General features: G+C 44.9%; 1 protein-coding gene across 3 annotated transcripts; it reads left to right on the top strand.

Moving 5' to 3' along the window:
• Positions 1-7: 7 nt before the first annotated feature.
• LOC140662275 (G protein-activated inward rectifier potassium channel 1-like) lies at positions 8-13683 on the top strand. 3 transcript variants are annotated; one of them, XR_012046049.1, is made up of 3 exons: positions 8-1008; positions 5614-5694; positions 7466-7599. XR_012046049.1 is itself a non-coding variant. In XM_072885517.1 (3 exons), the coding sequence occupies exons 1-3, from the start codon at positions 358-360 to the stop codon at positions 10169-10171; spliced, it is 1470 nt and encodes a 489-aa protein (XP_072741618.1). In that variant the 5' UTR covers positions 8-357; the 3' UTR covers positions 10172-13683. The 3 variants fall into 3 exon arrangements, 2 of the variants coding, with proteins under 2 accessions (XP_072741618.1, XP_072741619.1); XM_072885517.1 differs by lacking the exon at positions 5614-5694 and adding an exon at positions 9570-13683 and having other exon boundaries at positions 7466-7682; XM_072885518.1 differs by lacking the exons at positions 5614-5694; positions 7466-7599 and adding exons at positions 7621-7682; positions 9570-9709.
• The last annotated feature ends 1002 nt before the right edge of the window (positions 13684-14685 follow it).

The raw sequence follows: 14685 nt of genomic DNA, 5'->3' as shown, positions 1-14685 counted from the left end.
CCCGGCCCCGCCCCCGGCCCCGGCGAGCTCCGCCCCGCCCGGGCCCCGGCGAGCTCCGCCCCGCCCCCGCCCAGCGGGCCGGCTCGGGCGCCGGCTCTTCTCGGTCTCGGCCCCGGCCCTGCGCGGTCCGGCCGCCCCGTTCTTGGTCTCTCCGCGGCTGCTCTGCCCGATCTTCCCCCGCGCTGCCGGCGAGCGGGCAGTGCTGGCGGCGGGTGACTCCCGCTCCGCGGGCATCCGGGCGCGCCCCGTTTCCCGGGGGCCGGCGCCGCGATCGGTGGCTGCTGCGCGCAGGCAGCGGCGTGCCGCCGCCCCCCGCCCCGCCGCATCCTCACCGCGCCCGCGGAGGGCCTCGGCAGCATGTCTGCCGTGCGCAGGAAGTTTGGGGACGAGTACCAGGTGGTGGGCCCGGCTCGCAGCGGCACCCGCAGAGAGCGGCAGCGCTTCGTGGACAAGAACGGGCGCTGCAATGTACAACACGGGAACCTGGGCGGTGAGAGCAGCCGCTACCTCTCCGACCTCTTCACCACGCTGGTGGACCTCAAGTGGCGCTGGAACCTGCTCATCTTCCTGCTGACCTACACAGTCGCCTGGCTGGTCATGGCCTCAATGTGGTGGGGCATCGCCTACCTGCGAGGTGACCTGCACCAGGCGCATGATGACACGTACACTCCATGTGTCGCCAACGTGTACAACTTTCCCTCCGCCTTCCTCTTCTTCATAGAGACTGAGGCCACCATTGGCTATGGGCACCGCTACATTACCGAGCGCTGCCCTGAGGGCATCGTGCTCTTCCTCTTCCAGTCGCTGCTGGGCTCCATCGTCGATGCGTTCCTCATCGGCTGCATGTTCATCAAGATGTCCCAGCCCAAGAAGCGAGCCGAGACCCTCATGTTCAGCCATGCCGCAGTCGTCTCACAGCGGGATGGCAAGCTCTGCCTCATGTTCCGTGTCGGCAACCTCCGCAACAGCCACATGGTGTCTGCCCAGATCCGCTGCAAGCTGATCAAGGTGAGGCCTGGTGCGACAGCGGGCGGGATGGGGCACCTGCATTGCGGTGGGCGATGCAGGCAGGGCGTGGGCCAACTGCAACCACATGCCCATAGTCCAGGTAGCATGGCAATTCCCCTGTCCAGCCCCTGCCACTGCCTGCTGGTGGGCTCTGCCCTAGGGGCAGCTGCCCTCTCCCTTGGCATGTGGGCGAAAGGACGTGGCTGGGGCTGTATGAAGGGCTTTAGAAAAATTTGCCGTGGCTGCCCATAGCGGGAGCCACGAAAGAACCAAGCAGGCATAGGGGAAAAGACGGTCTCATCAGAGAGCTCCCAGGGGCATTCCAGTGGATTGTGAGGCTGGCAGGAAGCCAATTTGGTCAGGAAGGATGGATGTGTCAGGATACAGGATAGCTGCAGGGAGGGATACTAAGGCATGCCCCTTAGCAGGTGATGGGTGGGAATAAGAAATTGATGACTGTTTTGTCGTGACATTAAATTAGGACAAAGATCAGTCTTGACCTCCTCTTTCCTTTGGGGAAACTTGGGGAGCTTTAACTTGCAGTTCCTTACCCCATGGTTCCAGCCAGTAGCCTTCCAGCATTTCAGAGCAGTTGTGCAAGTGCTTTAGTGGAAAGGCCCTTTGATTGTCACCGGTATCTATTTATTAATCACTGACAATGGTCAATGTAATTCAGAATGCAAGAAAACTGTAATTCAAAGGAGATCATAACCAAAAAAATAAAGAAATCATCAGGAAACAGGAGGGTTTGGCAGGCACGGAAGTCTGGAAAAGACATCGCGCAGGAGTAGAATGGAAAGCAAACAGGCAAACACTGCATGTGGCATGCTGAGATGAAGCAACATAGCAGCTCATAGCAGCTACGTCTTGTCATGGGAGCACCCTTGATGGGGAGCATCAGAAGCTGGATCCCAGTGATGACGTTAATTTCAGAATATCATATTTGAATGCTGTAAATGTTCTATATTCTCTATGGTAATCCTCTCTTTGGAGCAACTGTTTGGCCATTTTAATAATCTGCAGAAACAAGGATGGTACGGTAGGTGATGGGACAATGGTAAATGCGAAGGGCTGTTTTCCTTCTGTTCTGTGCAGAATGCTTGACTGATGTGTTAATTTTTCTTGCCGCAGAATACCACTTAAAATGGAGAATCTGCTAAGATTCAAAAAGAGGTTGGATATATATGTGAGAACAAGCTGTCAGGAGTTACAATGGAGCAATTTTTGTAGGAATCAGCCAGCTAAACCATTATTTTTGTTGATCTCTTAATTAAAAATTATCAGAAAGCCTAATTAAAAATTAGCAGAAAGCCTCCTCTAAAGTATTTAATTCTGTCCATAATCCAAGACGGAATGCAAGTCAAAGTGGAATAAAAATGGTGTCACAGTTGTGTTTTCACACTGACAGTAATTCGCTATAAACTTCTTTTGAAATAAGACACCAAACACACAACCTGGTGCGCTTTCTGCTGATAATTCTATGGCTACACAATGCTGGTATGCAGATGATTGGGACAGAAAACACAAGGACATTTGATGGACCTGCTTGACCGATTCGTCTTATGATAGCTGTTTCATAGACTAGACAATGAACCAGTGAGTAATACTTGATTTCTTTCGAATGATCATCATGCCCACGACTTGTCTTCAGGTTGGTTTGCGACTTTTGGCAAATAAAAGCTGTGGACACAGGAGAGTTTAAAAGTGACTGTTTGTGTACTAGCTGCCCCCTCAGTCCTCATTACGAGGCGTGGCGTTAGTTCCCCAGTCTTTCTGTAAATCCTCCTCAGTTCGCTGAGGTGCCCCTTGAACTGGACACACCATTCCGGCAGTCATAGTGGCCATTCCGGCAGCGTGTGAATTTACATCAGCTGCTTTGAAGTAGCTTTGTGTGTCCTGTTGACAGCTGATCTTGCTACACTTCTCCTGCACCCGATTAGATAGCTATAATTTTTTTTACTTGTGTCACAGTGAAAGAATGTGAATAAATATGTCTTATCACACTTTTGTACTTGAGATAGGAGCCCTATTTAGTAGTGAACGTAGTGTTTCAGTGGGACCAATGGAGCCCCGAGGATTTACATTTGTAAAGAAAGTACACCAATCTAAGTCTGTCTGAATGGAATTTACTCAAAGTGTGATATATGCCCTAGGATATTTGGTAGATTACAGTGGTGCCACCACACTGTGCTGGCTTTTTTTTTTGATCCAGGGGATTGCCGAGCAGCATGGCGTAGTGATGTCACGGAAAAGTCTGGGGCCCTTTTTGGACTGCGTTGTGGAGAGTTTGGAAAACAGAGTTAGACTAAGTGTGCATGTTTCAGTAAAAACTTTTCCAGAAACCCGAGTCTTTCTAATTTACACTGAGTGCTCTAGAAGCAGGAAGAAGCGAACTGCTGGGGCAAGAAATTGAAAGAAGCTGGTTGGAACTAGCTGCTGAAAATGTGCAGTTCTAGGTCCTGGCCTTTTCAGTGTCACAGTGAACTGTATTTTTCTGCCTGTTAATTCCTATACCTCTCTAGTGCACCTGAGTGATCTGGTGATAGCAGCAGCAGCAACCAGCATCCACCGTATGGCGATCAGTATTGATTTTTTAAAAATTAGTTACGATACCTATTTTTATCTTCTTTTGATGGGACTATATATGTCACTGATAAACATTATAGTGTTGGTATGTAAAGTGGTCTGTGAAGTGTTTCAGCTAGTAGTGTAGGACATTTTGATTCAGAAAGCCGAGGAATGTAAAATCATCCATCGTAGCCCGTTTTCAACATGTGCTAAGCAATAGTTTTAAAAATAGAATTGTGAAGCGTAGTAGCCATAGAGCCAGTGCGCTTTGAGTTATGACCAGCAGGCACCTATTCTTTGAGCTGTACTAATTAACAGCTTTGAATAAGCTGAAAGCAAACAAAATTGTGACGGAAAATTCACAGATGGCAGATGACAGGCATTGCAAATAAGTAAGAAGACGCATTATATTGTGATCTCAACAAATCGATAAGCAGGGCACATGCAGAAAGTGCAAACGATATGCTTTTTAATATCACAGGATCATTCAGATTGGAAGGGACCTCAGGAGGTCTCTAGTCCAACCTCCTGCTCAAAGCGTGGTGAGCTAGGAGGTCAGGCCAGGGTGCTCAGGGCTTTTTCCAATCTGGTTTTGGAAACCTCTAAGGACAAACACTGCACAGCCTTGCTGGGCAAGCTCTTCCACTGCTTAACTGTCCTCATGATGGAAAAGTTTTTCTTCAATCCAGTCCGAACTTTTCTTGTTTCAACTTACACCTGCTGTCTCTCTTGCTCCTGCTACGCACTGCTGTGAAGAGCCTGGCTCCATCTTCTTGATTACCTTCCTCTTAGGTTTTGGAAGGTTTAGATCCCCCTCCACGCCTTCTCTTCGCCGGTCTGAACAAGCCCAGCTCACTCAGGTTGTATTTACAGCCTGGGGCAACTAGACTATATTAAAAAGTAGCAGTCATCCTGGGAATTATCTAAGCTAGAGCTCCAGGTATAGTGTCACTACCAAAAAACCGTACAATTCTTTAACAGCAGTATCGAAGTACTCTTCATATTACAAGTTCATATTATTTCATGGTACAAGTTCATATTATTTCAGTAATGTAATGTATAATAAATGTTCTTGCCAGCTGCTAGTCTAAGAGTGGGGCAGAAGCACAGATAGCTGAGATCAGGGTTTTTCCTCTCAAATACCAGAACTGAAAATATTGTAGTACTGTATGGCAAATTAGCACGTACCAGTTTAGCATTTTCTAGATTTCTGAGTTTCTCTACAACGTACTGCAATATTAAACTTGATGGTCGTCTGTCTTTTGCATCCCATGTTTTCTACACCAGTGCTTCATTAGTCCACCTGGGTACCAAAACATAATTATGAGAGTTCTCTAAACGAGTGAACTGAAGGAGGGTTAATAATAATAAAACTGTGTTGTGTCCAGTTAAAGAAGGATGTGCATAAACAACAGGGTTTAGAAAAGCACCGAGAATGAATAAAGGATAGGAGCAAAGACTCGAAGGGCATAAAATGTTTGGTCCGACACAAAAGCAGACCAAGTGCTGATGCAATGGAAGTCTGCCTAGTAATAAGAAACAAAACAAAGATCTAGTGGCAGAAAGTTAAAGGTGGAAAAATCCGGACACAGAAGGAGTCTTTTTTTTCTTAGCTGCGAGGCAATTAACCTTCGGAGCAACTCATCTAGACCTTTTGGCCACATTTAAAATGAAAGCGGAGGCATTTCTAAGTAATTGTGCCCTTGTTCAAGCATGTATTAATCTGTGGAATTTATTTGGCTTTGTGTTATGTGGGTGGTCAAAATAAATAATCACAAGTGTTCCTTCCAAACTTATTGGTGACAGTTTATAGTCCTCTGCCCTGTTTTGTGATCCTTTAAGTAAAGCTATATATATGCAACAAAGGTTGCTGGCTAGGAGTCTTAACATACTAGGGCTATTAAGCTATCTTCATTCAGGTTAATTACTTTTTGTTTAACAAATAAGTTTCTTTTGAAAATTCTCCATGCCCTGCATAAATCGGTCCTGTATGTAAGATACCGAATACCTCAAACACAACCTTTTGCTTTCTCCCAGATCTGTTACCTCTAATCATCCTCGCTGGATTTGTTTACTATTGAGTGGATTTGATCGAAGACTCTTCCACAGAGAGAAATGGTTTGTAGATGAAACAGTTCTTAAGTCATTCAGGCAGTAATTTGTGCAAATATGCACATCTTTGTCTAGGTAATTGTATTTGATAAAACTGGGAAAATGTGAGGTTTAGATGTTGGTTCATACGGCTCATGTTGAGCCTTGTTACCTTGGAGCAAAGATAATATGTTGCCAACCTATTTGTGCACCCGCTGAAAGAACAGTAGCCAGGCAACAAAAGCAGTGGCGTAGTCTGCAGCTTAGTTCTGCCGGTTCCCTCAGGAAAAGAGAAAGGATGTTTTTGCAGTAGTTTGATTACACCTTTGCATATAACAGGGACTGTCACGATTGCTACATAGTAGTGGTTTTGATCGCTTTTATTTTATAGCACTGTCTTTTACCTTTCAAAGCACAAATAATCTGTGAGAATGCTTTTACAAGCAATCGGCTAATATTTTCCCTGTCCTCATCAGTAGTGGAGAAACTGACTCTTGTGTAAGGGAGAACTTGGTTATTTAGATAGGAAGATTTTTTTTTTCCTTAGCAGAAAAACAGACACATAGCACATAAATGAAATAATGCATTGTATTTAATAAGGAGCTGTACTCTACCAGCTACCTAACTGGTTATGTAATCACCAGTAAATACCAGGCCGTTAAAAATTCAGCATTTTTAAGATACAGGTGAAGCAGAGAGACAATCTGAAGGTACACTAGTTGCTTAGGGATTTGTTTTAAAGACAGAAACTTTCTTAAAAGAATACCAAGCAGATCTAAGTCAACAGCAAAAGTGCTAGCTTCAGCTTGCTCTCAGGACTAATGGATAGAGTTTCCAAGCAATGGAACCAATACATTTGTCAATACCAATGCAACACAGTTAAAACTATTTAGTAACTATGGAATAATCTATCATTTGTAATCAACAGTCGGCTTCTTAAAGAGTTAAGTGCTTTCTAATCAAGCAAGAAGCAGAAAGGATTTGAAATAGGATTTTAAGTAGGCTCTGCAAAGCTTTTAATTTTAATGGGCAGTTTCCACCAGACACCTTTAAAGCAATCAGCTGAGGAGCTGCCTGGCCAACTGATGTAATTTTTACTTTGAATACCAGGAAAATTTGAGGGGAACGCTACGGGGTGTGGGGAAGCTATCATATCAGCATTTTTACTGGACCTGTGAAATGACGTAAATAAAAACGGGGCACTTAGCTTAATAATGATCATAAGTTCATTATTAAGATCAACATACAGTAGGCGGTACCTGCAAATTGTCAAGGGATGATAGCATTGTTAATATCGATTCAGATGGTTTTGTGGAAATGTCACTTACCAGACATACGGTACAGTTACTGTGATGCTTACCTTTGAGTTAGTACATCACAGTGTCTGCCAAACAAAAATTAGTAACTTATACAAATAACAAAACATGAATTCAGGCTATGGATTAAAATGTGCCTGGCTTGTAGATTTTGTTGTCGTTAACAGGAACTTTTGCCGCAGGATGTTCATGGCGAACATCCTTTGTAAGGCATGTAGTGTGGTACCCGATGTTTTGATATATATATATGTCATAGCAAAGTTTGTAGATGATGATGAGATCTCGTGGCATGATAAGAAAAGTCAAAATTGGTCATATATAGTAGCCTTATAGTATTTAGCATTACTTATACCTCCATTATGAAGACCCCAGACCTAATATGTAGATGACGATCTTATGAAAGAGGCAGGTTTTAACGTCATTGCATTGCTTTTCATGTTTTGCCTCACATGGTGATTACTAAATCATCTTTTCATCTTTAGTCCCGACAGACACCAGAGGGAGAATTTCTGCCGCTAGACCAGTGTGAACTGGATGTTGGATTTGGAACTGGAGCTGACCAGCTGTTTTTAGTTTCCCCATTAACCATCTGTCATGAAATTAACTCAAAGAGCCCCTTTTTTTGTCTCTCACAAAGATCACTAAGAAGCGAGCAATTTGAAATAGTTGTCATCCTTGAAGGAATCGTTGAGACTACCGGTAAGATTTAGAATAATACGCATGCTCTAATTTTTAGTCTTTGTTTTCAGTCCTGATATTTTTAGCAAGGCAGCTGTTAATCCTTTCAGGATGCTAATCCTGGATGCTCCAGAATATCCTGCCATATTCTACAGAGCTTCAGTGGCCTTTACCAGCCAATAGACCTCCCTTCCCCATAGGGCTCTGCATTACTGATACCCAAAGTGGCCAGTACATCCAAGAAGAGATGCACCCTGCCACTCTTTGAACATGGCATGTAGAGGAGTACAACACCCTTATGAGACTCCTGTTTTAAGGACCACCACGCTGAAAGAACGTTGAACTATAAAAGTTGCCAGTGCTGCAAAATCACTTTCAGCCCAGCTTGCATTAAATTGAATGCAAAATAACAAATCCAGTTTTACAGTACAAATACGGACCACGTAGTCGCAAAGATTGTAGCAACACATGGTTATCAGCAAATATGAGCAGGGCTTTTGGGTTTTTTAACTTTTTTTTTTTTTTTTTTTAATTCTGATACAACGTTGTCCAGATGACAGCTGACTTTGTGGCCTTGTCTTTTGAGGACTTAATTCTTTTATGAATCCTGTGACAATGCGCTGCGGTTACGTAAGAAGCTCTCTGTCGCGGATCCATGTGTACTATTAAAGTCCAGATCATTCAGTAGGTTCATCGATATTCTGATCTTCCTCTCCCTTCTTTTGAGGATTTGTTAAACTTTGATTAATCAAGGAGCATTTTTGTCCTTCTTTCAACAAGATTACCAGTTGTCTGGTTCCTGCCTTAGCAACAGTAATGTCCTTTTGGTGCAGCCAAGTGCAATCATCTCATGCCAGACAGGAAACAGAACTGACCGATTACTATCCACCTGCTGGACTGAGCCCTAAACAAATACACAATCCACTGGGACAGAACACTCTTTCACGTCGAGTGCATCAGCCTTTAGATCCCCACAGAAGCCTCTTCTCATCCCTCAGCTGAACTATGTATATTAGATAAGCATGCATTCATAACCGCACTTAATGCAATTACCTAACCGGGTATCACAAGGGAAACATTTTACACTTGGCTGAGAATTAATGTAGCAGTAACCGGAGAGCAAATCAGAGTTTGGGCTTACTGACTGCTAATTCTGCCTCTGAAGAGTACCATGACAGGAAGTCTTAATGTTCTACTCACCTGGGATATTTGTATTAATTATCATCAGCACGGTTGTGCTGAGATTGTAACAGATTTGTTGGCTTGGTTAGAACACATTTTAGCTGTCAGTTCACACATGTAAATACTGCCAATGATGTATATTGGCACTGAGTGAAACAAAGTCTTCTACAAGCTTTACAGTGGTACCTATGTCTTAGCATGGAAGACAGCTGCAGTGTCTCTGCACAGCTTTTGTCTTGACATACTATTTGGAGAAAAAGTAACCTTGCCTATAGAAGGAATGGAAGATTAAATTTTTCATTTAGCTTTGGCTCCCCCCATGCCCTATCTTCGCCAGAGAATTCTGTAAGCCTTTGCCAAGCAACGGTTCTTTCTCCCAAGGTGACTTCCAAGAAACAATATTACATACAAACTATAAGATTGTTGTTGCTAGCAAGCTAATACTGTCTTAATTTGATGTTTTGCTTTTATCAAAAGCTGTTTGCTCGGTGTGAATCTGCAATATTTAATCCAATATTTGCATAAAAATCTAGTCAATCAATTAGAGGCACTCCATTGACTGTCGGGAGATTGACTAAGAACAATCGCTCCATTTTATAATCTATAAATTTGTTAGCTTACAGGCTACAATTGATTTTTATCCATCAGCTTTACCTTGTATTTTTTGTTCCATATGCCGGTCTACTTGCTCACATTAGAATGTCACGCTCTTGTCTGTTTCCGTAGGAATGACGTGTCAAGCTAGGACCTCATATACAGAAGATGAAGTTCTTTGGGGTCACAGATTCCTCCCAGTAATGTCCCTAGAAGATGGCTTTTTCCGTGTCGATTATTCTCAGTTTCATGCTACATTTGAAGTCCCCACTCCTCCTTACAGTGTTAAAGAGCAAGAAGAAAACCTGCCGCTATCATCTCCTTTGAATAGTCCTGTCGATAATAACAAAACCAGAAGAGAACAGGTTTGTTCACTTGACTGTATTGATATTGCAGGAGAGAAAAACAAGCTCCCTTTTAAACTTCAGAAGATTAGCTCGAGAAAGGAAGACCTTCCAAGAAGAGCCCTGAGAATGAGTTCCAGTAACACAGAGAAGACTTGCAGTACTGGAGATCTCTTGAAAATTCAAGAAATAAGTCCCATCTCTGACGGTGAAGACAGTGATGACAGGATACAGCTGAAAGCCTTAAAAATAAATGCCGAGGCTTTGACTCAGTCTACCGGCGATCTTGAGTTACAGAAGAACCCTCCAGGTATGTGTGCTCTAGAGATGAAATTGGAAGATAATTTGCCTGCTAAACTTCGAAAAATCAACTCTGATCGCCTCTCTTAAGAGCAGAAGCAACAGGAGTTGTTGCTGATAAACTGCGTTGGAGATTGCTGACCTGAAAGAGTTGTCTTACAGTAAAGTCATAATTTGGTTTTGCCACTTTCAGGAAGAACTACCCTTTTTGTATAATTGTTCTGTACAGATCCAGCTTAGGTAGCATAATAGGACTTTGAGGGGCAGTAAGGTTAGACTGTCGTGCCAAAGAGATTGCTTCCCTAATGATGTTTATCGGCATGTTCCTTGCAAATCTACGTTGTCTTCCATATATGCAGATGCTTTTTCATGAAGCAAGGATCAGATCCTTAGTTGCGGAGTGAAATGTTCAGAGATCAAGCCAAAAAGCATGTAAAACCAGCTGAAACATAATTTTGTGCAGCTCAGAGTTTGGACTGCTCCTGATGTATAGAACAGCAGAACACAGGAAGAATCTGTGATGCTGCTCGGTTGTAGTCCAGTTCTCTCAGTGACCCCATTGGAAGGTGGCCTTCCTGTGCAGCCTAGTGGCATGCATCCTTCCTTCTCAATGACTGTGGGATGCCTGCTCCAAGCCCCCAGAATCTCATTCATTGTCATTCAGGTAAAGGGAGTGGTTTGCAATAGCCATTTGTGTCATTTGACTCACATGAGCTGTCCTAAACACGAGGATCATTTATCCTGTCCAAAATTAGACCCCAGCATTTGATCAGGTGGATCACACGTTGAATTTTAACAACCATATCACCACTCACTGTGAAGGAAACTCGAGGTCAGTACTCAACTTAATGGTAGGTCTCATACCTCAACTTCATGAAATTTTAGTTTGGAGACTCCTCATAAGTAAATAAAGGCAAAGTGCTAGATAACGCTCAGTCATTACAGGAATGGACAATAGTATGCACACATCTCAGAGTTTTACTAATGAATGGTGAGAGTCTTTGATGTTGTTCATTTTTTTGTTACATTTGCCTTCTGCATTTATGTATGATTCTCAATAATTTTGTAGATTTGACATAATATTATGGAATTTATTGCAGGGTGGACCTCTGTTTTAACATAAATATATTAAGATACTGAAAGAAAAGGCAGCATAGGTCTGTAACATGTTAAGTGTGTGCAGCTGAGAGAGGGCTTTCACATTTCTGAGTGTAATGGAGCATTCTTCCAAAGTGCTTCTGCTAATAGTGGCGATTTACTTTCAGTTGTTGAGTGAATATTTTAGAAGATCATCCCTGGAATATGGCAACCTTATCTGTAGAAATTACCCAAAAGATGTCAGTGAAGATTTACACAGGTGTTGATATTTTAGTATTCAGTATCTCTTTAAAGTGTCGTACAGCTTTTTCTAAGTGACTGGTCTTGAACAAGAGGGAAAAATGCTCTTCTGGTTTTAAAACAAATCTTGCATAACTGAAACTAGTGTTTGCGTAGGAGGAAATGGCGAGAACTAGACTTTTACTTTCTTAGATTTCCTGGGGTTCTACACTTCAGAATAATTGCATTACTATTCAGCTATTCTGCTGTCCATCTCAATCTGTGAAAGAGGTCTTTTTTTTTCCGGCTGGTAGCGAGCAAGCGTAATCAGAACTTGCTGTTTTGTAAAATGCAATGTTCAGTAGCTCAGCATGCAGGGTGCTTATCACTAGCAGAGCACTCCCCAACAGAAGGATCAAATTCTGCTCTTGTTTCGTGGACAGAATTCAGTGACATTTAAAAGGGGTTTCTGTGGCCATATCAATTGGCAACGCATGCCTTGATGACTAGAATGGAGAGGTAAAGTGATATATCCAAGCCAGGGACGGAAGCCAATGTCTTCCTGTCTACAGTGTGAAACTGGAAAATGGTATTTTGCACAGGGGTAGGATTTTCTTGTTGTTGTTCTTGTTTGTTTTCAACATGAATTTCAACATTATATATGTTCTGAAATCTGTATTTTCATTTATTAAATGTATTAGTATGGGATATTTAGACAACAGCATGAAGTCTTGATGGATGATGACTCTCCCCACTCTTCAGAACAGCCAGAATTAGTATAAAATAAAATTACATCCACCTTGGCTCTCAAGCATTCTTTGCGAGTCAGTCAGCTCAGAGTGCATTTCTAATAGACACAGAAACAATGAGTAGAAATACCCTGTATATGCTTTTCCAAATAGCAAAAGGCTGTTCTGCACATGTTACGCAACTGTCAGACGTGTAAGGCAGTAGTATTCTGTGCTGTGCATTCTGGAGGATGGTCCTAAGCTATTTTCAGTTTTCCCAGTTCTGGGCTGCTCCTATAGCTGCAGAGTAGATTTAGTAGTGGCCTCCCGAGACTTTCCTGTAGACCAATCTCAGTGCTAAGCAGAATCTTCACGCTCTAAATGTATTATATGAGAGCTTGCAAGCCGTATGGTGGTTTTCTGCAATGCCCACTGTGACAAAAATAATTGTCGAGTACTTCTGGGAACCCTGTGGCGACTCTGTTCCTACTGCGTGAAGCAGAAAGATGTCTTCCTGAGACTGAGGGCTCCAACACGCATCTCTCATAACACTATTACTGTTACTCCTCGAGGAGTGTATTTGCTCTGGAAGAGAGTAAGGATGAAGGAGAAGGAAAGCAAACTCTTACAAGCAAAATGACACAACAGGGTGCCCAGAGATACAGGAGGGCAAGGAGGAAGAACGTAGCCAGCTTTGCGTGGCCCCAGGAGGACACCAAGGGGCCCCTAGCAACTGCAGAGCCGTGTGTGACCGAGGGGTCACCGGTGCCGCCACCGGGAGGCCGTGTCAGGGGGTGGATCAGGCCCCAAACTGGAAACTGGGTGGGAGTGAACTGTTGCCCAGCTCCGCAGTCGCGCAGGACGGACCGAGCAGGAGTACGTGCCCTCGCTTTCTCAGCAGGTGGCCCAGCTCTGAGCCTGCTCGGCACCTACAGACGCAACCCTGCAGCCGGGCGCTCCGGTGGAACATGCCACACCAGCACAGCAAGCGTTGGGGGGTGCCTCCCGGTGGGGACGGCCAGCTGAGACATGCACGCACATTTCGGCCACCTGCCAGCTGCCACCTGATGTTCGGTGCTGGGCGATGCAGGCGGTCAAGATCATGACAAAAGCTTTCCCCTGTGCCACCCGGCGTTCAGTTCTGTGCTCTGATCTGAGGTCTCGGTTTGACACTGGGCAGGCATGACGCACCATGCCAGACTGGTGAGGTGGCAGGGAGCCAAGAGGTGTGAAGTGTGCTTTCAGGCTGCTAGTCTAAGGGTGAGGCAGAAGCACAGACAGGTGCGATGAGGGTTTTTCCTCTCAAATACCAGAGATGTATTCTACCCCCGAAGGAGAAATCTCGAGGGAGTCTGACAGCCGCTTGGTGACTGGCCACGTCAAGGGCAAAGGCAGGAGCAGACCCTTTTCCCCTCCAGACAGACGAATGCCAGTCCAGTAGCAGCTGTTCAGGTTTCACAGAAGGGGAAAGCATAATGGCACCAAGCCCTGTGGAAGTCTCAGTCCCAAGTGGTGTTTATGTGTAATAATTAATAAAGGATTGGTTTACTCTTTGTACTTATGGCTGCGGCTCCTGCAGTTCCTTTGACTTGGTAAGCACCTGTGACAGTGCCCGAGGAAAGGAGGTTACCTATTGTGTCTGAGGGGTGGGAGCTGGTCCCAAGATTTCTTGGACCCCTTTGGAATCACTGGGTGTTCCCAGACAGCCCCAGTGCTGTTCGCAGGGCTGTTGGGGATTTCCTTTGCATTGCCAGGGACACCTGGGGCTGTTGGTAGCATTTGCCATCATCCAGAGCCCCTCCAGGACTGTGTGAGGTCCCGAAGCTGCTCCTGGTTGCTGTCAGCACCCTGAGGTGCCCTGGGTATGTCTGGGGTCAGGAGCAGGGGTCAGCGCAAGCGGTGCTGGGAGGTGGATTTTCCGCAGGGTCTGGTGATGGCTGCAGGCCACTCCCCATCAAGCACACTGAGCCCCATAGCATGCCCTTTTGGTGTGCACCAAGGCCATGTATCTGTATTTGGGTATCCCCTGGAGCCCTCTGAACTACTGAATTCATATTTTGGTTTGCCCCCAAGTCCTGTGCAGCCCAAGGCCCTGTGTTTGCATTGCAGCACGCCACAATGTTTCCTGTTTAGCTTTCTCCCATCTCGGAGCTTTCCCAGTGCTTTTCTGGTGTGCTCTAGGGTCATCTGTTTTCCTTTCTGTGTGGCCCAGCTTCCCCCCCCACCTTTGCCTTTTCTGTGCCCCCCAGAGTCCTGTGTTTTCCCTCTCACCTGCTAATGTTTTCTTTTTTTTTTTTTTTCTTTTTCCATTTCATTGCACCCCAGAGCTCTCCCTTTGTTCTCCTCCTTTTTCCTTCCTGTGCACCTCAGAACCCTTTGGCTTTTGGCAAGCTGCTCTCGGCAGCTGAGGCACACTTCTGTTGCCCCAGCAGCCACAGATGGCCCGTGTTCTTTATGGGCTGCCGCTGTGGGCCAAGGGCCTGGGCTGGGGGATGAGGAGTGTCAGGTATGCCCTGTGGGGCCGATGGCAACGGCCCCTCTGCATCTGACAGGGAGAGG

The sequence above is a fragment of the Ciconia boyciana genome, chromosome 22 (assembly GCF_034638445.1).
Source record: "Ciconia boyciana chromosome 22, ASM3463844v1, whole genome shotgun sequence".
NCBI classification, from domain to species: domain Eukaryota; kingdom Metazoa; phylum Chordata; class Aves; order Ciconiiformes; family Ciconiidae; genus Ciconia; species Ciconia boyciana.
The sequence above is the reverse complement of the archived record's forward strand: the minus strand, read 5'-3'. Positions and strand labels throughout refer to the sequence as shown.

What these genes read in the sequence shown, in the direction of transcription:
- LOC140662275 (XM_072885517.1), top strand. Translation starts at nt 358, where the DNA reads ATGTCTGCCGTGCGCAGGAAGTTTGGGGACGAGTACCAGGTGGTGGGC. An exon ending in TCCGCTGCAAGCTGATCAAG is followed by an intron (nt 1,009 to 7,465) that starts GTGAGGCCTGGT and finishes TTTCATCTTTAG; the next exon opens with TCCCGACAGACACCAGAGGG. An exon ending in AGGAATCGTTGAGACTACCG is followed by an intron (nt 7,683 to 9,569) that starts GTAAGATTTAGA and finishes CTGTTTCCGTAG; the next exon opens with GAATGACGTGTCAAGCTAGG.